This window comes from Oratosquilla oratoria, chromosome 25 (assembly GCF_046742065.1).
Source record: "Oratosquilla oratoria isolate Oo_2021 chromosome 25, ASM4674206v1, whole genome shotgun sequence".
NCBI classification, from domain to species: Eukaryota; Metazoa; Arthropoda; class Malacostraca; order Stomatopoda; family Squillidae; genus Oratosquilla; species Oratosquilla oratoria.
In genome coordinates this window covers 14,274,530-14,302,444 of record NC_134801.1, presented here as the reverse complement: position 1 = coordinate 14,302,444, position 27,915 = coordinate 14,274,530, and the positions used below count along the sequence as shown (strand labels likewise).

General features: G+C 37.9%; 1 protein-coding gene across 4 annotated transcripts in view; it reads left to right on the top strand.

Annotated features, from left to right (window-relative positions):
- The window catches only part of LOC143038824 (uncharacterized), a 209,348-nt gene that overhangs the window by 22,308 nt on the left and 159,125 nt on the right, over positions 1-27,915 (top strand). For 3 of the 4 annotated variants that reach the window (XM_076208401.1, XM_076208397.1, XM_076208399.1), the window contains exons 3-4: positions 8,993-9,153; positions 10,395-10,553. In XM_076208401.1, coding sequence (XP_076064516.1) covers positions 8,993-9,153; positions 10,395-10,553 — 320 coding nt within the window. The remainder of the gene's footprint in view (positions 1-8,992; positions 9,154-10,394; positions 10,554-27,915) is intronic. The other variant, XM_076208398.1, reaches the window with a different exon arrangement.

The following is a 27,915-nucleotide window of genomic DNA, read 5'->3' as shown; positions in this document are numbered from 1 at the left end:
CTTCCCGTAAAATACAACTAGGTAAATACACACTTTCAACGAACGGACGGCTTGAAGAACGTTCTGAAGAAAAGTGCCGATTGTGGATCCCAACGCAAAGAGAAGTGCCTTTTTGTATTTACAGGGTGGGGGGAAATTGCTCGTGGGGCAGTAGATAAGAAGGAAAAGAGGAGAAGGGGGAGGGATTGCTGGGGAAATGGAAGGAAATGAGGAAGTGGAGGACTTGGCCCAAGCAGACAAGCGTAAGGTCAACATGAAACGACCACCGGACCAGCTCAGTGATGACGAAATGGCTAATAAAAATGTAAAGATTAGAAGTATATAGAGGAGCAATACAGTAGAAAGTGACAAGAATATGTTCCAGGGATTTAAAGAGGGTGGGGGGGGACACAACCCCCCGATTGATAAGACTAGAGGAGAGAGTTGATAAGGTGATCGAGGACGTGGAACGTAGGTTAGGTAATGTTGACTCCATTTTCCAGAGAATTGAAAGGTTGGAAGAACTAGAGAAGGTAAACAGAAATTTAACTGATGAAATAGAGGGCCTAAAAAGACAGTTAAGAAATGTAAAGGAGGAGAATGAGAAATTGAAGAAGAATAGTAATGAAAACAGAGACAATAGCTAAAGAAGCTAAAAATTGGAGAACAACCCAAGAAGGGAATAAGGTTTCATTCACTGACATAGTCAAACAGCAATTGAAAGAACATAATGAAGACTCAGTTATTAAAGTGATGAGACAGAAGGAGAATATAGTAAGAGAATTAGCTGACAAAAAGAAATGTATAATTATATTAGGAATGGAAGAGAAACATAACCCAGATAGAACCGCAAGAATCAAGGAGGAAAATGAAAGAGTAAGCAGTTTATTAAAATTAGTCCAGGAAGATGAACCAGAAATTATAAAGGAAATTGAGGAAAAATTCAGACTCGGAAAATATAGTACAGATAAGACCAGACCAATTAAGATTAAATTCAGGTCACAAACAACGGCAGAGAAAATTCTATCCAAAACAGGAAAACTAGCAACTAGTGATCAATATAAAAAGGTATGGATAAAAAGAGAAATAAATAAGGAGGAAAGAGAGGCAGAAAAGACTTGAAGCTAAAGCAAAAAACGAGGAAAGAACGGAGTCAGAGAAAGAGAGATTCTATTGGAGAGTAGTGAACATGAAAATAAAGCACTTCGACATACAAAAGAAAAACATAAGGGAAACAGAGAACACAATGGAAGTGGCAGAAAACTAAGAGTGTCTTACACAAATATAGATGTATTAATAACAGGATTGAATGAACTGAATGATTATTTGAAGGAAAAAGAACCGGACATAATGGGAATTGTAGAAACAAAATTAAAAGGCCCACTACCACCCAACAGTGTAGGACATGATGCATACAATTATTGGATTAGAAACAGAGAGAAAAAACAAGGGGGTGGAGTTATGTTCCTGACTAAGAAGGATATAAACGTGAAAGGTGTCATATATGGAAAGAATACAGTAGAGATGATTATGATAGAAGTGGAAGACCGAGATAAGAAGAGCAGAAAATTTGTGATCAATTATGTGCCTCCGAAAACAGCCTCATGGGAGGAGAGTGAACATAAAAGTATGTTAGAGGACACAAAGATAGCATTAAATAAAATAATGGAAGACGGAGGAAGAATAGTTATGATGGGCGACTTTAATTGCAAGGAAATCTGCTGGGAAGAAATGACAGTAAAGGGTGGTGATGACTCATGGGGAAATGCTCTACTTGAGATGATTACTGACCATTCAATGACACAATGGATACAGGAGAACACTAGGTATAGAAATGAAGAAGAACCATCGAGACTAGACTTAATAATTACATCTGAACCTAGAATAGTGGACAAGATTGAATATAAAACACCAATAGGTAAAAGTGACCACATATTGATTGAACTGGAACTTAATGAAGAAAAATATATGAAAAGAAATGAACACTATAGAAAAGGAAGAATGTATGAAAAAACAAACTTTGATAAAATAAGAGAATTCTTCTAACAAGAAAACTGGGAAGAAATATACAAAGAAGAAACATCAGTGGAAGAGAAATGGAATATTTTGACAAAAATTTACAAAAAAGGAGTGGAAAAGTATGTCCCAAGACAAAAACAAGAAAAAGAATATGTAAAATGCTGGTACAACAAAAGTTGTAGGGAGTTAAAAGACAAAAGAGACAAAGCCTGGACCAGATGGAAAAAAGACAGAAGACCTGAAAAATGGAAAATATATACTGGTTATAGAAATGAATATGTACAAAAGTGCAGAGAGGAAAAAAGAAAATATGAAAAAGATGTTATAGAAAAGTGTAAAGATCAACCAAAACTATTCTACAGATTTGTAAACAATAAACTGAAAAACAAACAAGACTTGGAGAAATTAAGACAAGGAGGAGTTGAATACACTGAGGAAATGGAAATGGCAGAAATTATGAACAAACATTTTAAATCAGTGTTTACAAGGGAAAATATACAACCTGAAGAGATTGAGTGGAAAGAAAAAGTCCCCCCTATGGAAGAAATAGAAGTAACAAAGAATGAAATATTGACACACTTGGGTAATCTTGATGTCAGAAAATCGCATGGGCCAGATGAAATAGCAAACTGGATTCTGAAAGAATGCAGGAATGAACTGGCAGACAAAATACATAGCATAATAAGCAGTTCCTTAAAAGAAGGAAAAGTTCCAGAAGATTGGAAAAAAGCAAATATAGTACCTATATATAAAGGAGGAAATAAAGAAGAACCTACCAACTATAGACCAGTCTCTCTAACAAGTACAATAGCAAAAATTTGTGAAAGAATTATCAAAAGTAGATGGGTAAAATACTTGGAAAAAAAACAACGTACTAAATCCAAGGCAATTTGGATTCAGACAAGGACGATCATGCGTCACCAATTTAATATGTTTCTATTCAAGGCTAATAGATATAATACAAGAAAGATGGATGGGCTGATTGTGCATTTCTAGACCTAAAAAAAGCTTTTGACAAAGTACCACATAAGAAGTTGCTTAAGTAATTAGAATATGAAGGAGGAATACAAGGTAAATTGCTAAATTGGATGGAAGACTTTTTGCAAGAAAGAAAAATGAGAGTAGTGATAAGAGACCAGCACTCAAAATGGAATGAAGTAATAAGCGGTGTCCCGCAGGGAACAGTTCTGACCCCAATAATGTTTGCTATATATATTAATGATATGGATGAAGGAATTGAAAGCTATATGAGCTTCTTTGCAGATGATGCAAAACTACTGAAAAGAGTTGGAACAAGTTAGATGAGAAAGTGGTGTGTGCAAAAACAATACATGAATTTAAAAATAGTTTAGATAAAATGAGATATGAAGACGGGACCCCACGAGCATAGCTCCCCTTCCCGTAAAATACAACTAGGTAAATACACACTTCAACGAATGGACGGCTTAGAAGACGTTCTGAAGAGAATTGAAGTTTGTGGATCCCAACACAAAGAGAAGTGCCTATTGTATTTACAGGGTGGGGGGGAAATTGCTCGTGGAGTAGTAGGAAAGTAGGGAAAGAGGAAAGGGGGAGGGATTACTGAGGGAAATGGAAGGAAATGAGGAAGGAGTAGACTTGGCCCAGGCAGACAGGCGAAAGGTAAACAAAAGGCCTCCCGATGATGATGAAATGTCTAATAAAAATGTAAAGATTAGAAGTATAGACAAGAGCAATACAGTAGAAAGTGATGAGAATATTTTCCAGGGATTTAAAGAGGGAGGGGGGGGACACAACCCCCCCCCGACTGACAAGACTAGAAGAGAAGGTCGATAAGATGATCGAGGACTTGGAGCGTAGGTTCGGTAATGTTGACAGTATTATACGAAGAGTTGAAAAATTGGAAGAACTAGAGAGGGCGAACAAAAACTTAACTAAGGAAATTGAAGAATTAAAACAACAGTTAAAAGAAGTAAAAGATGAGAATAAAGTCTTAAAGGAGAATAAGGAGAACAAGGAGGGTTGGGAAAAAAATCATGAAAATAGCAAGGTTGCATTCACTGACATAATCAGACAGCAAATGAATGAACAAACTGAAAACTCAGTTATTAAAGTGATGAGACAGAAGGAGAATATAGTAAGAGACTTAGCAGACAAAAAGAAATGTATAATTATATTAGGAATGGAAGAGAAACATAACCCAGATAGAACCACAAGAATCAAAGAGGAAAATGAAAAAGTAAGAAATTTACTAGAATTAGTTCAGGAAGATGAACCAGAAATAATGAAACAAATCGAAGAGAAATTCAGGCTAGGGAAATATAGTACAGACAAGACCAGACCAATCAAGATTAAATTCAGGTCACAAACTACGGCTGAGAATATCTTATCCAAAACAGGGAAACTAGCAACAAGTGAACAATATAAAAAGGTATGGATAAAAAGGGAAATGAATAAAGAGGAAAGAGAGGAAGAAAAACAGAAAAGACTTAAAGGAAAAAAACGAGATAAGAACGGAGTCAGAAAAAGAGAGATTCTATTGGAGAGTAGTGAATATGAAACTAAAGAAAGTCGACATACAAGAAAAACAAAAGGGAAACAGAGAACACAATGGAAGTGGCAGAAAACTAAGAGTGTCTTACACAAATATAGATGGATTAATAACAGGATTGAATGAACAATGATTATTTGAAAGAAAAAGAACCGGACATAATGGGAATTGTAGAAACAAAATTAAAAGGTCCACTACCACCCAACAGTGTAGGACATGATGCATATAATTATTGGATTAGAAACAGAGTGAAAAAGGAAGGGGGTGGAGTTATGTTCCTGACTAAGAAGGATATAAACGTGAAGGGTGTCACATATGGAAAGAATACAGTAGAAATGATAATGATGGAAGTAGAAGACAGAGATAAGAAGAACAGAAAGTTTGTGATAAATTATGTGCCCCCAAAAACAGCCTCATGGGAAGAGAGTGAACATAAAAGTATGTTAGAGGACACAAAGATAACATTAAACAAGATAATGGAAGAGGGAGGAAAAATAGTTATGATGGGTGACTTTAATTGCAAAGAAATCTGCTGGGAAGAAATGACAGTAAAGGGTGGAGACGGCTCATGGGGAAACGCTCTATTCGAGATGGTTACTGACCATACAATGACACAATGGATACAGGAGAACACTAGGTATAGAAATGAAGAAGAGCCATCGAAACTAGACCTAGTAATTACATCCGAACCTAGAATAGTGGACAAAATTGAATATAAAACACCAATAGGTAAAAGTGACCACATATTGATTGAACTGGAACTTAATGAAGAAAAATATATGAAAAGAAATGAACAATACAGAAAAGGAAGAATGATGTATGAAAAAACAAACTTTGATAAAATAAGAGAATTCATTCAAAAGGAAAACTGGGAAGAAATATACAAAGAAGAAACATCAGTGGAAGAGAAATGGAATATTTTGACAAAAATTTACAAAAAAGGAGTGGAAAAGTATGTCCCAAGACAAAAACAAGAAAAAGAATATGTAAAATGCTGGTACAACAAAAGCTGTAGGGAGTTAAAAGACAAAAGAGACAAAGCCTGGACCAGATGGAAAAAAGACAGAAGACCTGAAAAATGGAAAATATATACCTGCTATAGAAATGAATATGTACAAATGTGCAGAGAAGAAAAGAGAAAATATGAAAAAGATATCATAGAAAAGTGTAAAGATCAACCGAAACTATTCTACAGATTTGTAAACAATAAACTGAAAAACAAACAAGACTTGGAGAAATTAAGACAGGAGGGAGATGAATACACTGAGGAAATGGAAATGGCGGAAATTATGAACAAACATTTTAAATCAGTGTTTACAAGGGAGAACATACAACCTGAAGAGAACGAATGGAAAGAGAAAGTCCCCCCTATGGAAGAAATAGAAGTAACAAAGAATGAAATATTAACACACTTGAGTAATCTTGATGTCAGAAAATTGCATGGACCAGATGAAATAGCAAACTGGATACTAAAAGAATGCAGGAATGAACTGGCAGACAAAATACATAGCATACTAAATAGTTCCTTGAAAGAAGGAAAAGTTCCAGAAGATTGGAAAAAAGCAAATATAGTACCTATATACAAAGGAGGAAATAAAGAAGAACCTACCAACTATAGACCAGTCTCTCTAACAAGTACAATAGCAAAAATTTGTGAAAGAATTATCAAAAGTAGATGGGTAAAATATTTAGAAAAAAAACAAAGTGTTAAATCCAAGGCAATTTGGATTCAGACAAGGACGATCATGCGTCACCAATTTAATATGTTTCTATTCAAGGCTAATAGATATAATACAGGAAAGAGATGGATGGGCGGACTGTGCATTTTTAGATCTAAAGAAAGCTTTTGACAAAGTACCACATAAGAAGTTGCTTAAGAAATTAGAAACTGAAGGAGGAATACAGGGCAAACTACTAAATTGGATGGAGGACTTTTTGCAAGAAAGAAAAATGAGAGTAGTGATAAGAAACCAACACTCAAAATGGGATGAAGTAATAAGCGGTGTTCCGCAGGGAACAGTTCTGGCCCCAATAATGTTTGCTATATATATTAATGATATGGATGAAGGAATAGAAAGCTATATGAGCTTCTTTGCAGATGATGCAAAACTACTGAAAAGAGTGAAAACTGAAGAAGATTGTGAATCACTACAGAGAGATCTAAATAAAGTACAAGAATGGAGTAGGAAGTGGGAGATGGAGTTCAATACAAAAAAGTGTAGTATAATGGAATTTGGAAAAAGCAAAAACAGAATAACAGGAGCATATAAATTGGGAGAAGAAGGAATAAAAAAAGTAGAAAATGAGAAGGACCTGGGAGTCATTGTTATGAATAATATGTCACCTGAGAAACATATAAATAAGATTTTTGGAGAGACTTATAATCTAATAAGAACAATCAAAGTTGCATTTACATACCTGGATGAAGAAATGGTGAAGAAAATCCTAATCACCCTGATAAGACCAAGATTGGAATATGCAGCAACGATATGGTCACCAAGTACAAAAAATGTATAAAAAAACTTGAAAGAATACAAAGAGCAATTACAAAATTGGCACCAACACTCTCAAAACTATCATATGAAGAGAGACTAGAAAAACTTGAACTACAGACACTAGAGCAAAGAAGAGAGGAGATTTGATAGCTATTTACAGAATCATGAAAGGCATAGAAATTACTGATGGAGAGAATCTGATAAAATGGGATGACAGAAGTACTAGAGGACACGGAAAGAAAATAAAAAAAGACAGCTATAGAAGAGATTTGAAAAAGAACAGCTTTCCTCACAGAGTAATAGACAGTTGGAACAAGTTAGATGAGAAAGTGGTGTGTGCAAAAACAATACATGAATTTAAAAATAGTTTAGATAAAATGAGATATGAAGACGGGACCCCACTAGCATAGCTCCCCTTCCCGTAAAATACAACTAGGTAAATACACCTTTTTTATTTTTATATATATTTATTAGCTTTGGTCCAGGGAGAGCGACTGGAGGAAGTGGATAGTTTTAGATACTTGGGTGCAAGTGTAGCAGGAAAAGGTGGAGTGAAGGTGGAGGTAGAATGTAGATTGAGAGAAGCGAGTAAATGCCTTGGTGGATTAAAGAGTGTAATGAGGAATAGATATTTAGGAATGGATGCGAAGAGGAAACTGTATGAAGGAGTGATTGTGCCAACAGCACTGTATGGGGCAGAAACGTGGAACATAAGAGAAGAAGAGAGAAGGAGTTTGAATGTGTTTGAGATGAGGTGTCTGAGAAGTATGGTGGGGGTTACTAGGCTGGATAGAGTGAGAAATGAGGAGGTGAGGAGGAGAACAGGGGTGAAAAAGGAGCTGGGAGATAGGGTTGATGAAAGAATATTAGGATAGTTTGGACACATGGAAAGAATGAGTGAAGAAAGACTAGTAAAAGAGGTATGGAAGGCAGATGTGGAGGGAGTGAACATGAGGGGACGTCCTAGGATGAGGTGGATGGATGGGGTGAACGGGGCTTTGGGGAAGAGGGGAATGTCTGTTGAGGAAGGAAGGGAGAGGATGGAAGACAGAGGTGAATGGAGAATGGTTGTATATGGATGATGATGTGATTGCATGAGGAGGAATGGGCGGGGGTGGGGGGTGAGGTAGTATGTGTGAGCAAATTTTGACGCAGCCCGAAGGGATTTCTCCCCGTCCCCTCCTTATATGCAAGCAAGGGGGGACGGAGAGGGGAGTTCGCCGATTAAATGAAGCGACCTTGCTGTGGATGTGCTGTGCCTTGCGACACTGTTTCTGACCCAGGGCGGTGGGCAAGGTGCAGGGATGACCCGTCATCCAGGAGGTGCTCAGATGAGAGGGAGGGTGGGAGGGGTGTGGAGTGTATTTAGGGATGAAATGGGTGGGAGTGTTTTTATGCCTTTCCCTTTTTGGCTACCTCCCTTGTAAGCGGGAAAAAGCCTTGGTATATGTATGTATGTAGCTTTGGTCCATGAGGTGGAATAGGTGGGGGATGCGGAGTGAGGGAGTATGTGTGAGAAAAATTTGACACAGCCCGAAGGGATTTCTCCCCGTCTTCTTTTCTGCATGTGGGGATGGAGAGGGGGGGGTTGCCGATTTGATGAAGCAGCCATGCTGTGGATGTGCTGTGTCTTGCGACACTGCTTCTGACCTAGGGCAGTGGACAAGATACAAGGACGACCTGTCATCCAGGAGGTGCCAAGATAAGAGGAAGGGAAGAGGGTGGAGGGGAGTGGAGTGTGGTAGGGATGGAATGGGTGGGAGCAGTTTTATGCCCTTTTTTGGCTACCTCCCTCATAAGGGAGAAAAAAGCCTTTGGTATATGTATGTAAGTACGTACTTATTTTTATTCTATTATCTATTTTTTATTTATCTTTTACACCAGTCATCATCAGCTCTGTTTCCTTCCAAATGTGTGTATATAATCATGTAAGCTAGATGATAGTAATGATTTTTTTTTTTTTCTACAGGTGTTGATAACACAGAAGAGGTTGTGTTAGACTTGAGTGGACGAAGACTGAAACGTCTGGAGAAAGCACCTGCCAATCAAGCATATGCTACTGCACTTGTATTAGACAACAATCAACTTCAGAACCTTGTTAACCTTGACAGCTATGGAGAGCTGGAAAGAGTAAGAATTGCACCTGAATATTGTAATTCATGTCTTCCATGTGTCATTTTTTCTTTTCATGGAGTTACTATTACTGTTCCCTCGTATGTCCCTGCAACAGAGTTTACATTACAGTGGTGTTTTATCGACTTTAGGTACATCCACATTAATCAGAATCTTGCAGCAATTTTTCATGATTAGAGACTTATCTCCAATTTAATGAAGAATGCTGATGATTTATTTTTACTGCACCTTTTCACTACCCTTGTTAAATTTCTCCTTTGCCATCTCTGTGACTCCACATCTTTGATGCAGTATTGTCTCCAAGGATTTGTTGTCACTAACAAAATACTATTACCTTCTCCAAGTTTGTGAGGATAACATTTGTGGTTTCCAGAGGAATGGAAGGCTAGGCTCTCTTCTCTGCATATGAGTAAAGTAAAACTTCTTAGATTAATTGGAGGTACAATCCTGTTTGTATCTCTGAAAATCCTTACCTTCATGAAATTACAAACCTTGACCTAACTTACTCAACTAGATATATTGAAAAAAAGAAAAAGCACATCACACATTCACTCCTCTGCACTGTTTTTATGAATTGATGGCATTAATATAATTAAGTTTGATTACAAATCACATCTACATGATTTAGGCAGTCACTGTTTTAGGAACTTTAGTGACATGACTGTGGATGTGTGCTGATGGTGTAATCAGAAACAAGCTGATCCTCCATATGCTTATTTATGGGTTTGAATCCCACACTCTTCTCCGATACCCAACAGTGTTACCTCCCCCAGCAGTCCAAGTGCATAGGGCAAAGGTGATTGCTTTGGCCAGAGTCATGTGCTTCCTGGCATAGGCTCCTTGCCACCACCATCTGTGGAACAAGTCACTCAACTTTTCTCTGTGATTAGAGATTAGTTTCCACTCAATAAAGATTGCCAATCACTTGTTTACCTCTTCTTTCCCCCTGTTCTGCATCCCTCCTTAATTTAATTCCCCTTTACCACCTTGATAACTCCACCTCTTTGATGCACTGTTGTTCCTAAGGATAAGAGTGCTGGTTATTGCTAAGAAAATACTTTTACATGGAAATAATTGGTTAATATTTTTATTTTTTATTTTTTTCAAACAGCATATTGATGTTTTCCATTTATTCTGTTATTATTCTCACATTATGAATCATAATCTGATATATATATGTATAACACTCCATTCTGTTAGATATGCTATTTATCTAAGAGAAAAATCATATTTTGCAGCTGTCCATAGCAAATAATCAACTTGTTCGTATGTACTGGTTTGCACGTATGTACTCCCTGCGTATCCTCAACCTCCCCAACAACAATATTGTACAAATTGAAGGGCTAAGGGAGTTGGCCCATTTAGTGCACCTCAACCTTGCAGGCAACCACATAAAGGTATAGCTTTATTAAAGTTTTGCAAATGCTTGTAGTTTTTAGTATGAATTTTCAGTTTAATTTTCATATCTAAAGGTAAGTTTAAAGTATTTTTTGCATTGTATGTATAGATTTGAAGTAATTGTGTTTTAAGGGGAAGTGGTCAGCCAATTAAACCATTGTCCCAAGTCTCTCTAGCAGGAAACCCATTGGTCCGAGGTAATTGGATATGGCTACCCGATTGGCCCTCAAGTCACTCAAGGAAGAAATATTGTGTTGTATGGGTATGGCTAAAGTAGGGCAGTGTAAGATAAGGTCTTCTGTGTCCTCTCTGATGGTTGAATTAAGGGCTGTTTATTTCTGTGGTCAGGCCTATTCTGTGTTGGTGCTGTCTCAATGACAGTTGGTGTTCTAACACATACCTTCCCAAACTCTGCCACTAGCTGCATTAGTCCTCCCTCTGACCCTGCCACAAGTGCAGTGTCATCAGGAAAGAACAGTTGGCTCACCTTTCACTTTTCTCCACTTTCTTTAACCATCTCCAGTCTCCTGCCCATTACACCCCATCCATGTACACATTGAACAGCCATATTGTAGCCCCATGTTTACCTTAAACCACTTGCTCTCTCTAATCCCAGTCCTAATACAGGCTTCACTACTCTCATAAAAACTCTTGATTGCCCCTAACAGCCTTCCCCTTATCCCATATATCTGCAGTACCTCATACGGTGCCTTCATGTCTACCCTGTCACAAGCCTTTTACAAATCAATAAAGCCCCAAAAATCCTTAACTTTTGTTAAAGCTTTCTCACAGATCTGCCTTACCACAAAAATCTGATCTATGCATCCTCTACCTTTTCTAAACTCACACTGGTCCTCACCAATTACTCCCTCTGTTCCTCTTGTAATCCTTTCAATTAAGCCCCTCTCATAAGCCTTTCTAACCACTCTCAACAAACTGATCCCATTGAAACCACTACATTCACATTTGCCCCCTTTTCCTCTGTAAGGCAGAATTATACAGGCACTCCTCCAGTCTCCCAGCACTACCCTCCCATAGACACACATTAAACAACTTCACTAGCTATATCACTTCAAATGAATGCAAATTATTGAAAACCTGCTTACTGTCCTCAAACCATTTTATCAGTTTACTATAGATATGGGTGCAGAGTTACGTTGTTTATTGACAGTTATTCCCAATATATGCACTTTGGAAAGACTTCTTTCTAAAACTAGTGACAAGGATCATGGGATCAAAACTACAAAAGAGGAACTGCTTTCATTACTTTGTGAATGTTTTTCTCTGAAAATGGACTCGGTATTATGAAGGAACAAGTATATGTCTTAGCAACAACAGTGGATCCCAGTTTCAAGCTACACTTTTGAGTTCAAGTGACAGAGAACAATGAAAGAGATGGCTTCTAGAGGAAGTGATAAAAAACAGGGAACAACTTTTGCAAGAGGGAAAAACAGATGAGGGTATAAAGAACAATGACACTAGTGGAATACATTCAGGTAGTGATGAGGAAGGCCCCTTTGTGCAGTGCTTTAATAAAATAGCAAGTGGAACTGAAACTAATGTGGAAAATGACATTAAAGGAAAGATGCCTAAGGAAAAAGATGTTTCTAGTTGAGTCTGGAAGAAGTTAATAGATGTTTACAACTTCCTCTTTTACCAAGAAAAAAATGTCCTCTCAATTATTGGGAGAAAGAGTAAAAGTTACCAACTCTAAAGCAGCTTTCTAGAAAATTTATGTCAACACCAGCATCATCAGTATATTCAGAAAGACTTTATTCAGAATATGGCAATATTTTTTAGGAAAAGCGTTCACAAATGCTACCAAAGCGTGGTGAAATGTTGCTTTTCATCCATCACAATGGTAGAAAGTTTTTCATTAGTAGGCCTACTGTAGGCTACTACTGTGTATTGTTGAAATGTCACATAGGAATTGGGCCAATTTGTGTTTTTCCATACTGGTACTTACTTGCTATATTTTAGTTAATATAAAGCTGTCAGATTTATGTTTCATGAAATTCCAAGGTGAATATTACTTAACAACTATCAGTATTTGGTACTTTGTGTATACAGTTAGATTGAGAAGTATTATGATACATGATATGATTTTCATTGGCGTTTATAATTTCCTAGAGGCTGACTATAGCCAGTCCAACCATATAGAGTATTGGCAAAATTTTCACCAATTTTGTAACTAAAATTATTTCATTGTTGCATACATATAATATTAAGTTTTTCCTACCATTTTTTAAATAAATTTTCTTTACTAATCACTGGAAAAATATAAACTGCTGTGAAATATGTAAAAATTTAAAATTCACTATGTATCTAAATACTTAAATAGGCCATTTTTCTAAATTTTCTCCTATAGCCTAGTTGACTGATATATACTGTATTATCCGGCCTATCCGTCCAGATAATTAAAAATATCCAGCTGGATACTGGATACCTGATAACTCCACTATCCTGCCTGGATATCTCTTCTTCAGACACTCCGTATGACACCCATCTACCCCAGATGCCTTACCTGCTCTCATCATTTTCAAAAGTACTTGCACCTCATCTTTTCTTATTTCTCCCCTGTTTTCCTCTCCCATCACCATCATATTCTTAGTGCCTCCCATTGTCACTATCAGTCCCTTGGTATACAGTAGAATAGTGGTGCCTGTGAAATGTAGTGTGATAGTTGTATGTTGGTAAGGGTTCTGGTGTATATTTGTGTTTCAGTCATTTTATAGTGGGATGATTTTGGTTTCTGTATGTAGATGCCCTCTAGGGTTGGTGTGTAGCCTGTTTATATTCTATTCTCCATTCTGCAGTGTTATTTGTTTGTCTTTGATTTCCTGATTATTGGGAACCATGCTGTGGAGGTATGACTATGTGTGTATGTATACACACACACACACACACACACTTCAACGAATGGACGGCTTAGAAGACGTTCTGAAGAGAATTGAAGTTTGTGGATCCCAACGCAAAAAGAAGTGCCTAAAGTATTTACAGGGTGGGGGGGAAATTGCTCGTGGAGTAGTAGGAAAGTAGGGAAAGAGGAAAGGGGGAGGGATTACTGAGGGAAATGGAAGGAAATGAGGAAGGAGTAGACTTGGCCCAGGCAGACAGGCGAAAGGTAAACAAAAGGCCTCCCGATGATGATGAAATGTCTAATAAAAATGTAAAGATTAGAAGTATAGACAAGAGCAATACAGTAGAAAGTGATGAGAATATTTTCCAGGGATTTAAAGAGGGTGGGGGGGACACAAACCCCCCCCCCCCCCCCGACTGACAAGACTAGAAGAGAAGGTCGATAAGATGATCGAGGACTTGGAGCGTAGGTTCGGTAATGTTGACAGTATTATACGAAGAGTTGAAAAATTGGAAGAACTAGAGAGGGCGAACAAAAACTTAACTAAGGAAATTGAAGAATTAAAACAACAGTTTAAAGAAGTAAAAGATGAGAATAAAGTCTTAAAGGAGAATAATAAGGAGAACAAGGAGGGTTGGAAAAAAATCATGAAAATAGCAAGGTTGCATTCACTGACATAATCAGACAGCAAATGAATGAACAAACTGAAAACTCAGTTATTAAAGTGATGAGACAGAAGGAGAATATAGTAAGAGACTTAGCAGACAAAAAGAAATGTATAATTATATTAGGAATGGAAGAGAAACATAACCCAGATAGAACCACAAGAATCAAAGAGGAAAATGAAAAAGTAAGAAATTTACTAGAATTAGAGGAACAGTGTGGATTTAGGACGGGTAGAGGTTGTGTAGATCAGATCTTTGTGGTAAGACAGATATGTGAGAAAGCTATAGGAAAGGGGAAGGATGTTTTTTGGGCTTTTATGGATCTGGAAAAGGCTTATGATAGGGTAGACAGAAAGGCACTGTGGGAGGTTATGCAGATTTATGGGATAGGAGGAAAGCTTTTGGGAGCTGTCAAGAGTTTTTATGTGAGTAGTAGAGCATGTGTTAGGATTGGAAATGGAGAGAGTGAGTGGTTTGAAGTAAAGGTGGGACTTCGTCAAGGATGCGTTATGTCGCCCTGGCTGTTCAACTTATACATGGATGGGGGTGGTGCGAGAGGTGAATGCTAGGGTAGTGAGTCAGGGATTGGAGATGGTTAAAGAAAATGGAGAAAAGTGGGAGGTGAGCCAGCTGTTGTTTGCGGACGACACTGCGCTTGTGGCAGGGTCAGAGGAGGGATTGAGGAAGCTGGTGGCAGAGTTTGGGAGAGTATGTGATAGAAGAAAGCTAAAGATAAATGTGGGTAAAAGTAAGGTGATGAGATGTACAAGGGGTGAAAGTGGCAGTAGACTAGAAGTGAACATTAAGGGAGAGCGACTGGAGGAGGTGGATAGTTTTAGATACTTGGGTGCAAGTGTAGCAGGAAAAGGTGGAATGAAGGTGGAGGTAGAATGTAGATTGAGAGAAGCGAGTAAATGCCTTGGTGGTTTAAAGAGTGTAATGAGAAATAGACATTTGGGAATGGATGCGAAGAGGAGACTGTATGAAGGAGTGATTGTGCCAACAGCACTGTATGGGGCAGAAACGTGGAACATAAGAGAAGAAGAGAGAAGGAGTTTGAATGTGTTTGAGATGAGGTGTCTGAGAAGTATGGTGGGGGTTACTAGGCTAGATAGAGTGAGAAATGAGGAGGTGAGGAGGAGAACAGGGGTGAAAAAGGATTTGGGAGATAGGGTTGATGAAAGAATATTAGGATGGTTTGGACACATGGAAAGAATGAGTGAAGAAAGACTAGTAAAAGAGGTATGGAAGGCAGATGTGGAGGGAGTGAACATGAGGGGACGTCCTAGGATGAGGTGGATGGATGGGGTGAAGGGGGCTTTGGGGAAGAGGGGAATGTCTGTTGAGGAAGGAAGGGAGAGGACGGAAGACAGAGGTGAGTGGAGAATGGTTGTATATGGATGATGTTGTGACTGCATGAGGTAGTATGTGTGAGTAATTTTTGACGCAGCCCGAAGGGATTTCTCCCCGTCCTCTCCTTATATGCAAAGGGGGACGGAGAGGGGGGGTCGCCGATTAAATGAAGCGGCCTTGCTGTGGATGTACTGTGTCTTGTGACACTGCTTCTGACCCAGGGCGGTGGGCAGGGTGCAGGGATGACCCGTCATCCAGGAGGTGCTCAGATGAGAGGAAGGGTGGGAGGGGTGTGGAGTGTATTTAGGGATGAAATGGGTGGGAGTGTTTTTATGCCTTTCCCTTTTTGGCTACCTCCCTTGGAAGGGGGAAAAAGCCTTGGTATATGTATGTATGTATGTAGTTCAGGAAGATGAACCAGAAATAATGAAACAAATCGAAGAGAAATTCAGGCTAGGGAAATATAGTACAGACAAGACCAGACCAATCAAGATTAAATTCAGGTCACAAACTACGGCTGAGAATATCTTATCCAAAACAGTGAAACTAGCAACAAGTGAACAATATAAAAAGGTATGGATAAAAAGGGAAATGAATAAAGAGGAAAGAGAGGAAGAAAAACAGAAAATACTTGAAGCAAAGGAAAAAAAAACGAGATAAGAACAGAGTCAGAAAAAGAGAGATTCTATTGGAGAGTAGTGAATATGAAACTAAAGAAAGTCGACATACAAGAGAAAAACAAAAGGGAAACAGAGAACACAATGGAAGTGGCAGAAAACTAAGAGTGTCTTACACAAATATAGATGGATTAATAACAGGATTGAATGAACTGAATGATTATTTGAAAGAAAAAGAACCGGACATAATGGGAATTGTAGAAACAAAATTAAAAGGTCCACTACCACCCAATAGTGTAGGACATGATGCATATAATTATTGGATTAGAAACAGAGTGAAAAAGGAAGGGGGTGGAGTTATGTTCCTGACTAAGAAGGATATAAACGTGAAGGGTGTCACATATGGAAAGAATACAGTAGAAATGATAATGATGGAAGTAGAAGACAGAGATAAGAAGAACAGAAAGTTTGTGATAAATTATGTGCCCCCAAAAACAGCCTCATGGGAAGAGAGTGAACATAAAAGTATGTTAGAGGACACAAAGATAACATTAAACAAGATAATGGAAGAGGGAGGAAAAATAGTTATGATGGGTGACTTTAATTGCAAAGAAATCTGCTGGGAAGAAATGACAGTAAAGGGTGGAGACGGCTCATGGGGAAACGCTCTACTCGAGATGGTTACTGACCATACAATGACACAATGGATACAGGAGAACACTAGGTATAGAAATGAAGAGCCATCGAAACTAGACCTAGTAATTACATCCGAACCGAGAATAGTGGACAAAATTGAATATAAAACACCAATAGGTAAAAGTGACCACATATTGATTGAACTGGAACTTAATGAAGAAAAATATAGGAAAAGAAATGAACAATACAGAAAAGGAAGAATGATGTATGAAAAAACAAACTTTGATAAAATAAGAGAATTCTTTCAAAAGGAAAACTGGGAAGAAATATACAAAGAAGAAACAACAGTAGAAGAGAAATGGAATATTTTGACAAAAATTTACAAAAAAGGAGTGGAAAAGTATGTCCCAAGACAAAAACAAGAAAAAGAATATGTAAAATGCTGGTACAACAAAAGCTGTAGGGAGTTAAAAGACAAAAGAGACAAAGCCTGGACCAGATGGAAAAAAGACAGAAGACCTGAAAAATGGAAAATATCTACCTGCTATAGAAATGAATATGTACAAATGTGCAGAGAAGAAAAGAGAAAATATGAAAAAGATATCATCGAAAAGTGTAAAGATCAACCGAATCTATTCTACAGATTTGTAAACAATAAACTGAAAAACAAACAAGACTTGGAGAAATTAAGACAGGAGGGAGTTGAATACACTGAGGAAATGGAAATGGCGGAAATTATGAACAAACATTTTAAATCAGTGTTTACAAGGGAGAACATACAACCTGAAGAGAACGAATGGAAAGAGAAAGTCCCCCCTATGGAAGAAATAGAAGTAACAAAGAATGAAATATTAACACACTTGAGTAATCTTGATGTCAGAAAATTGCATGGACCAGATGAAATAGCAAACTGGATACTAAAAGAATGCAGGAATGAACTGGCAGACAAAATACATAGCATACTAAATAGTTCCTTGAAAGAAGGAAAAGTTCCAGAAGATTGGAAAAAAGCAAATATAGTACCTATATACAAAGGAGGAAATAAAGAAGAACCTACCAACTATAGACCAGTCTCTCTAACAAGTACAATAGCAAAAATTTGTGAAAGAATTATCAAAAGTAGATGGGTAAAATATTTAGAAAAAAAACAAAGTGTTAAATCCAAGGCAATTTGGATTCAGACAAGGACGATCATGTGTCACCAATTTAATATGTTTCTATTCAAGGCTAATAGATATAATACAGGAAAGAGATGGATGGGCGGACTGTGCATTTTTAGATCTAAAGAAAGCTTTTGACAAAGTACCACATAAGAAGTTGCTTAAGAAATTAGAAACTGAAGGAGGAATACAGGGAAAACTACTAAATTGGATGGAGGACTTTTTGCAAGAAAGAAAAATGAGAGTAGTGATAAGAAACCAACACTCAAAATGGGATGAAGTAATAAGCGGTGTTCCGCAGGGAACAGTTCTGGCCCCAATAATGTTTGCTATATATATTAATGATATGGATGAAGGAATAGAAAGCTATATGAGCTTCTTTGCAGATGATGCAAAACTACTGAAAAGAGTGAAAACTGAAGAAGATTGTGAATCACTACAGAGATATCTAAATAAAGTACAAGCATGGAGTAGGAAATGGGAGATGGAGTTCAATACAAAAAAGTGTAGTATAATGGAATTTGGAAAAAGCAAAAACAGAATAACAGGAGCATATAAATTGGGAGAAGAAGGAATAAAAAAAGTAGAAAATGAGAAGGACCTGGGAGTCATTGTTATGAATAATATGTCACCTGAGAAACATATAAATAAGATTTTTGGAGAGACTTATAATCTAATAAGAACAATCAAAGTTGCATTTACATACCTGGATGAAGAAATGGTGAAGAAAATCCTAATCACCCTGATAAGACCAAGATTGGAATATGCAGCAACGATATGGTCACCAAGTACAAAAAAATGTATAAAAAAACTTGAAAGAATACAAAGAGCAATTACAAAATTAGCACCAACACTCTCAACACTATCATATGAAGAGAGACTAGAAAAACTTGAACTACAGACACTAGAGCAAAGAAGAGATTTGATAGCTATTTACAGAATCATGAAAGGCATAGAAATTACTGATAGAGAGAATCTGATAAAATGGGATGACAGAAATACTAGAGGACACTGAAAGAAAATAAAAAAAGACAGCTATAGAAGAGATTTGAAAAAGAACAGCTTTCCTCAAAGAGTAATAGACAGTTGGAACAAGTTAGATGAGAAAGTGGTGTGTGCAAAAACAATACATGAATTTAAAAATAGTTTAGATAAAATGAGATATGAAGACGGGACCCCACTAGCATAGCTCCCCTTCCCGTAAAATACAACTAGGTAAATACAACTAGGTAAATACACACACACACACACTTCAACGAATGGATGGCTTAGAAGACGTTGTGAAGAAAATTGAAGTTTGTGGATCCCAATGCAAAGAGAAGTGCCTATTGTTTTTACAGGGTGGGGGGGAAATTGCTCGTGAGGTAGTAGGAAAGTAGGGAAAGAGGAGAAGGGGAGGGATTACTGAGGGAAATGGAAGGAAATGAGGAAGGAGTAGACTTGGCCCAGACAGACAGGCGAAAGGTAAACAAAAGCCCCCTCGACGACGATGAAATATCTAATAAAAATGTAAAGATTAGAAGTATAGATAAGAGCAATACAGTAGAAAGTGATGAGAATATTTTCCAGGGATTTAAAGAGGGTGGGGGGGACACAAACCCCCCCCGACTGACAAGACTAGAAGAGAAGGTCGATAAGATGATCGAGGACTTGGAGCGTAGGTTCGGTCATGTGAACAATATTATAAGGCGGGTTGAAAAATTGGAAGAACTAGAGAAGGCAAACAAAAACTTAACTGATGAAATAGAAAACCTGAAAAGACAGTTAAAAGAAGTAAAGGTGGAGAATGAGGAATTGAAGAAGAATAGTAAAGAAAACAGAGGGATGGAAGTCGATAAAAGAAAACAGTAAAGTTGCATTTACTGATATAATTAAAGAGCAAATGAGAGAACAAACTGAAGACTCAGTTATTAAAGTAATGAGACAGAAGGAGAATATAGTTGTTGTTGTTGTTGTCGTTCCCTAGACTGTCTGTCCGAGCAGTCCCGTCTCCCCAAGGAAGGCCACAGCCGAAACTGGGTTTTCCCACAAATCCTTTATAGAGTGTATGTTGTGTTGTTTGCGTGCATGATTGTGTATAATGCAGTCTTCCATTATGTGTTGTATGGTATGGGGTGAAGTGTTACATCCTGGGCAGCTGTTCACAACACGGTCGTCCAGCCTCTTCTGGTAGCTTAGAAGTGCTGGGTGGTGACCGCATCGCAGTCTGGCCAAGTGGGCTCTGTCCTTACGTGGGAGAGAGGATTCAGAAGGGTGGATATCAGGGGGTCTGGCATGTAGCAGTGTGTTGTCTTTCAGTGTGTTAATGGAGCGGTGAGTGATATGATTATGAATATGTTTCCGGAGGCTGGTATTTGGTGGTTGTGGAGGAAGAGAAGAGAGTATCTGTGTGTAATAAAGGTCTATGGGTGTAGTTTTAATGTTTCTTGGTGTGTGTGGGTGTTCTGCTATGTAGTGTAGCGGGTGGGATGTGTTTGTGGTGGCTGCAGCAAGTGTTTGTGTGCCTCTCATGTCGAGGTGGTCCTTGACTTTGAGGACTTTTGTTTCATGGTGTAAATGGTCTGTAGGTGATGTATATGTGCAGCCTGTAATTGTTTTTAGGGCTTTGTTTTGTATGATTTGAAGGGTGTTGTGGTGTGTCTCACTGAGATTAGGAGCCCATGCAGGACTCGCATAATTCATCACTGAGCGTATGCATTGTTTGTATATTGTTATATTAGTTTCTTTGTTTTGTCCAAATGTTGTTCCAGTGATTGACTTAAGTGCGTTAAGTCTAGGTGTGCATTTGTTTTTTATGTTTGTGAGGTGTTGTTTGAAAGACATGGATGTATCGTATGTTACACCAAGAATTTTCGGTGTGTTTGTGTGTGGTATTAGAGTGTTGTTGATGTAGAGATGAGGTATGTATTTGTGTTCTTTTGTCCAGTTGGTGAGAAGTGTTGCTGTAGATTTGGTTGGAGCTATTTTGAGTCTGTTTGTGATGAACCATGTGTTGAGTGTGTCAAGGTAAGGCTGGATTATTTCTGCAGCTTTGTCTGTGTTACGATGTGTGCATGTGATTGTTATGTCGTCTGCGTAGGAAGAGATTTGTATTTCTGAGGTGTCTGGCGTGGGTAAGTCATGCATGTATAGATTAAATAATGTGGGGGATAGAACTGAGCCCTGTGGTACTCCGTTCTTAATGTTTCTGATGTGCGATGATTGGCCATTATATGACACATGAGCATTCCTGCCTGCCAGATAATTGGCCAGCCATCTTTTGGTGTTATTGTGCATGTCTGTGTTATATATTTTATTTGTTAGGTTGTGGCGGGGGATAGCATCAAAAGCTTTACTAATGTCCAATGTTATAAGAAGTGTTCTGTGGTGGGGCCTATCTGAATTGATGCCATCTAAAATTCTTTGTGTGAGGTTTGTCAGAAGAGTGTTTGTGGAGTGTAGTGGCCTAAAACCGTGTTGTGAGTCAGCAAGGGGAATATATGGTGTGACAAGTTTAAGTATTAGGCGTTCAATGACTTTAGAGGGGGTGCAGAGAAGTGTGATTGGGCGGTGCGATGTTGGGATTGTTGGGTCTTTGTTCGGTTTTGGAATGGTGATTATTTTACCATGCTTCCAGATGTCGGGTATAGTGTTGTGTGAATAGCTGTAGTTTGCAATGTTTGTGAGTGCGTGTATACCTTGTGGTCCAATGTGTTTTAGGTGGATGTTGCTTATGTTATCAGGGCCACAGGCAGATGAGTGCTTGAGACTATGCATTATGAGTTTTGTCTGACTGTCTATGAAGGGTGTATAGTCTGAGTCTGTGGGAAAGTCTTTCTTACGTCGCATGGTGCGTCGGTCGTCAGGGTGAGATGTAAGATGGCTCGTCTGTGCGAAATGACGTATGAGTGCGTTTGCTTGTTGTCTGTTTGAGGGTAGATTATCTGTTGTTGTGATTATTGCTGCGTGAGAGCGTGTAGTGTTAGTGTTGGATAGTGTGATGCTGTTGAGTGTTTTGTACAATTTGCTGGTGTTTGTTTTGTGATCAAGTGTATCGATAAAGTTTTGCCAATTTTGTGTTTTTTGTTCATGTATTTTATTGGCAATCACAGTGTTTAGTGTTTGTATTTGGTCTGCTATGTTTTGAGGGATAGGTGTGGGGGTATCGTGTTTAAGTGTGTCACGTTGTCTGATGAGGCCTTGGATTTCTGGTGTGAAGTTGGGGTTGTGTGATTTTCTGTTGCCTCTAGGGATGTATCTCTTGTCTGCGTTTTGTATGATTGTATTAAAAGCGTGCACAGCATTGTTTATGTTTGTGATTGGTGTACTGTTAAGTGTTTCAAAATGTTGTTCTGTCTCTTCAGTAAAGGCTTCCCAGTTAGCTCTCTTGTAATTGGTGTAAGTGTGTCTGTGGCCAGCTGGGGTGCATCTTGTTTTGGTGGTGATGATGATTGGAAGGTGGTCAGAACCAAGGGCTCCGACCACTCTCCATGATGTTGTTGGGGTTAGGCAGGGGGAGCAAAAGGTGATATCAGGAGAGGAGGGAGTGTAGAGGGCTTGGTATGGGATATGTGTATGATTATGCGTGTTGTTCATGATAGTCAATGAGTCGAATTGAGTCTGTATATCAAGCCCTCTGTCTGTGTCAGGGTTGCCGACAAACCAGGCAGACGACTTGGCGTTGAAGTCACCACCCATGATCAGGTTGGGGATTGAGGTTAGTTGGCTGAGTTGAGGTCTGAAGGTGTTTGGAACTGTGGGGGATGATTGGGGGGGAATGTACATGTTAACTATTGTTAGTGTTGAATTGTTGCCTGTGCGGATACGAATGGATTGGGTTTCAGTTGTGTTATCTGTGGTAGGGAGGAGAATTTTGGTTGTGGCACTTGTGTCCACAAAACAGATGGAATGGTGGATCAGGGTGATGAGTCCACCGCCATTGCCGTCAGTCCGGTCTTGTCTGATGGTGGTGTAATTATGAAATGATGGTGTTTTGTGTGAGTGTCTTAATTTTGTTTCTTGTAGAATTGCAATGTGTATGTTGTGTTGTTTAAGAAAGTGTTCGAGTTCATGTTTTTTAGTGTTAATTCCGTCAATGTTGTGTTGTAATATGTTGATGTTGTGTGTTTTGTATGTGTTGTATGTTGCCGTTTGGGGTTGAGGTTGGGGTGGTAGTGGGGAAGGTGTAGGATCTGGGTCAGAGGGGGGGAAAGGAGAGATCGGGGACAAAGGAAGGGGAGTACTAATCGGGGGTAAGGGCAAAGGGAAATTGGGAGTGGGTAAGGGTGTTGGCTGTGGTTGGGGAGGTGGGATTGGGGTTACTGGAGGGCAGTAAGAGACTTAGCTGACAAAAAGAAATGTATAATTATATTAGGAATGGAAGAGAAACATAACCCAGATAGAACCTCAAGAACCAATGAGGAAAATGAAAAAGCAAGCAGTTTACTAAAATTAGTTCAGGAAGATGAACCAGAAATTATGAAGGAAATTGAGGGAAAATTCAGGCTCGGAAAGTATAGTAAGGATAAGACCAGACCAATTAAGATTAAATTCAGGTCACAAACGATGGCAGAGAATATCTTATCCAAAACAGTGAAACTAGCAACAAGTGAACAATATAAAAAAGTATGGATAAAAAGGGAAATGAATAAAGAGGAAAGAGAGGAAGAAAAGCAGAAAAGACTTGAAGCTAAGACAAAAAACGAGAACAGAACGGAGTCAGAGAAAGAGAGATTCTATTGGAGAGTAGTGAATAGGAAACTAAGGCAGTTCGACATACAAGAGAAAAACAAAAGGGAAACAGAGAACACAATGGAAGTGACAGAAAACTAAGAGTGTCTTACACAAATATAGATGGATTAATAACAGGATTGAATGAGCTGAATGATTATTTGAAAGAAAAAGAACCGGACATAATGGGAATTGTAGAAACAAAATTAAAAGGCCCAATACCACCCAACAGTGTAGGACATGATGCATATAATCATTGGATTAAAAACAGAGAGAAAAAGCAAGGGGGTGGAGTTATGTTCCTGACTAAGAAGGATATAAACGTGAAGGGTGTCATATATAGAAAGAATACAGTAGAGATGATTATGATAGAAGTGGAAGACAGAGATAAGAAGAGCAGAAAATTTGTGATAAATTATGTGCCACCGAAAACAGCCTCATGGGAGGAGAGTGAACATAAAAGTATGTTAGAGGACACAAAGATAACATTAAATAAAATAATGGAAGATGGAGGAAGAATAGTTATAATGGGCGACTTTAATTGCAAAGAAATCTGCTGGGAAGAAATGACAGTAAAGGGTGGAGACGGCTCATGGGGAAACGCTCTACTTGAGATGATTACTGACACAATGGATACAGGAGAACACCAGGTATAGAAATGAAGAAGAACCATCGAGACTAGACTTAATAATTACATCTGAACCTAGAATAGTGGACAAGATTGAATATAAAACACCAATAAGCAAAAGTGACCACATATTGATTGAACTGGAACTTAATGAAGAAAAATATAGGAAAAGAAATGAGCAATATAGAAAAGGAAGAATGATGTATGAAAAAACAAACTTTGATAAGATAAGAGAATTCTTTCAACAAGAAAACTGGGAAGAAATATACAAAGAAGAAACAACAGTGGAAGAGAAATGGAATATTTTGACAAAAATTTACAAAAAAGGAGTTGAAAAGTATGTCCCAAGACAAAAACAAGAAAAAGAATATGTAAAATGCTGGTACAACAAAAGTTGTAGGGAGCTAAAAGACAAAAGAGACAAAGCCTGGACCAGATGGAAAAAAGACAGACCTGAAAAATTGAAAATATATACCGGTTATAGAAATGAATATGTACAAACGTGCAGAGAGGAAAAGAGAAAATATGAAAAAGATGTCATAGAAAAGTGTAAAGATCAACCAAAACTATTCTACAGATTTGTAAACAATAAACTGAAAAACAAACAAGACTTGGAGAAATTAAGACAAGAGGGAGTTGAATACACTGAGGAAATGGAAATGGCGGAAATTATGAACAAACATTTTAAATCAGTGTTTACAAGGGAGAACATACAACCTGAAGAGATTGAATGGAAAGAGAAAGTCCCCCCTATGGAAGAAATAGAAGTAACAAAGAATGAAATATTGACACACTTGAGTAATCTTGATGTCAGAAAATCGCATGGACCAGATGATATAGCAAACTGGATTCTGAAAGAATGCAGGAATGAACTGGCAGACAAAATACATAGCATACTAAACAGTTCCTTGACAGAAGGAAAAGTTCCAGAAGATTGGAAAAAAGCAAATATAGTACCTATATATAAAGGAGGAAATAAAGAAGAACCTACAAACTATAGACCAGTCTCTCTAACAAGTACAATAGCAAAAATTTGTGAAAGAATTATCAAAAGTAGATGGGTAAAATATTTAGAAAAAAACAAAGTGATAAATCCAAGGCAATTTGGATTCAGACAAGGACGATCATGCGTCACCAATTTAATATGTTTCTATTCAAGGCTAATAGATATAATACAAGAAAGAGATGGATGGGCGGACTGTGCATTTCTAGACCTAAAAAAAGCTTTTGACAAAGTACCACATAAGAAGTTGCTTAAGAAATTAGAAACTGAAGGAGGAATACAGGGAAAACTACTAAATTGGATGGAAGACTTTTTGCAAGAAAGAAAAATGAGAGTAGTGATAAGAAACCAGCACTCAAAATGGGATGAAGTAATAAGCGGTGTTCCGCAGGGAACAGTACTGGCCCCAATAATGTTTGCTATATATATTAATGATATGGATGAAGGAATAGAAAGCTATATGAGCTTCTTTGCAGATGATGCAAAAGTACTGAAAACAGTGGAAACTGAAGAAGATTGTGAATCACTACAGAGAGATCTAAATATAGTACAGGAATGGAGTAGGAAGTGGGAGATGGAGTTCAATACAAAAAAGTGTAGTATAATGGAATTTGGAAAAAGCAAAAACAGAATAACAGGAGCATATAAATTGGGAGAAGAAGGAATAAAAAAAGTAGAAAATGAGAAGGACCTGGGAGTCATTGTTATGAATAATATGTCACCTGAGAAACATATAAATAAGATTTTTGGAGAAACTTATAATTTAATAAGAACAATCAAAGTTGCATTTACATACCTGGATGAAGAAATGGTGAAGAAAATCCTAATCACCCTGATAAGACCAAGATTGGAATATGCAGCAACGATATGGTCACCAAGTACAAAAAAATGTATAAAAAAAACTTGAAAGAATACAAAGAGCAATTACAAAACTGGCACCAACGCTCTCAAAACTATCATATGAAGAGAGACTAGAAAAACTTGAACTACAGACACTAGAGCAAAGAAGAGAGAGGAGATTTGATAGCTATTTACAGAATCATGAAAGGCATAGAAATTACTGATAGAGAGAATCTGATAAAATGGGATAACAGAAATACAAGAGGACATGGAAAGAAAATAAAAAAAGATAGCTATAGAAGAGATTTGAAAAAGAACAGCTTTCCTCACAGAGTAATAAACAGTTGGAACAAATTAGATGAGAAAGTGGTGTGTGCAAAAACAATACATGAATTTAAAAATAGTTTAGATAAAATGAGATATGAAGACGGGAGCCCACGAGCATAGCTCCCCTTCCCGTAAAATACAACTAGGTAAATACACACACACATATATATGAAAGAAATAAAAATAACACAAAAAGAAATGAGAGACGAAATAAAAAACCTAGATGTCAGGAAATCGCACGGACCAGATGAAATTGCAAATTGGATACTGAAAGAGTGTATAGACGAACTGACAGATAAACCATACAAGATAATTGTCTTCTCACTCAAAGAGGGAAAGGTACTGCAAGATTGGAAAGATGCAAATATAGTACCAGTATATAAAGGAGGAAATAGGGAAGATCCTACAAACTTCAGACCAGTATCCCGTACAAGCACAGTATAAAAAATATGCGAAAATGTCATTAGGAACAAATGGACCAAACATACATACATATTCCAAGGCTTTTTCCTCCTTACAAGGGGGGTAGCCAAAAAGAAAAAGGCATAAAATCATTCCCACTCATTCATTACTCTTAATGGACCAAACACTTGTAAGAAAACAAAATAATGAACCCCAAACAATTTGGCTTTAGAAGTGGAAGATCGTGCACAAACATCTGCTTTTACTCGAGATTGAGATAATACAAGAAAGAGATGGGTGGGCAGATTGCGCCTTCTTGAATTTGCAGAAGGCTTTCGACAAAGTACCACACAAAAAATTAATAAGAAAAATTGAAATAATATGAGGAATTCAAGGTAAACTGTTGGAATGGATGAAGGATTTCTTAACTGGGAGAAAAATGAGAGTGGTGCTTAGAGACAAAAATTCGAACTGGGAAGATATGAAAAGTGGTGTCCCACAAGGCTCTGTTTTGGCTCCTTTATTGTTTGCCATATACATAAATGATATGGATGAGGGAGTGCATTGTTACATGAACTTTTTTGCTGATGATACCAAATTACTCAAGAGAGTAAGAACAGAAGAAGATTGCAGATCACTGCAAGATGACTGGGACAAAATATGGTAATGGAGTCAGAGATATGAGATGAACTTCAACGTTAAAAACTGTAGCATAATGGAATTTGGAAAAAGTAAAAATCGAGTTTCGGGACAATATGAAATTGGAAACAAAGAAGTCCAAAAAGTTGACTCAGGGACCTAGGAGTAATCATCTCAAGTGACTTGACACCTGATAAACATATAAATGAATTATTTGGAGAGACTTATAACTTAAGAAGATCAATGAAAGTGGCCTTCGACTACATGTCATGGCGAAACGCGACAGACATATCAATACATCAATTACCATAGGTTCCGATCAACACTGGTTCAGTTGATAGAGATTGCAACGCTATCTCCGGGTAAGCGATAATTTTTCCGCTGCTCTCTGTGTCAATGACACACAAACCGAAGGACGAGGATTGGTACTGGACTGCAGATTAGTCGTCTGGTAGGACATGGGGATTGGGTAGGTGGGTCCTAGTCCACTTTTCCATTCTTGGTTGAAAGGAAACTCGATCT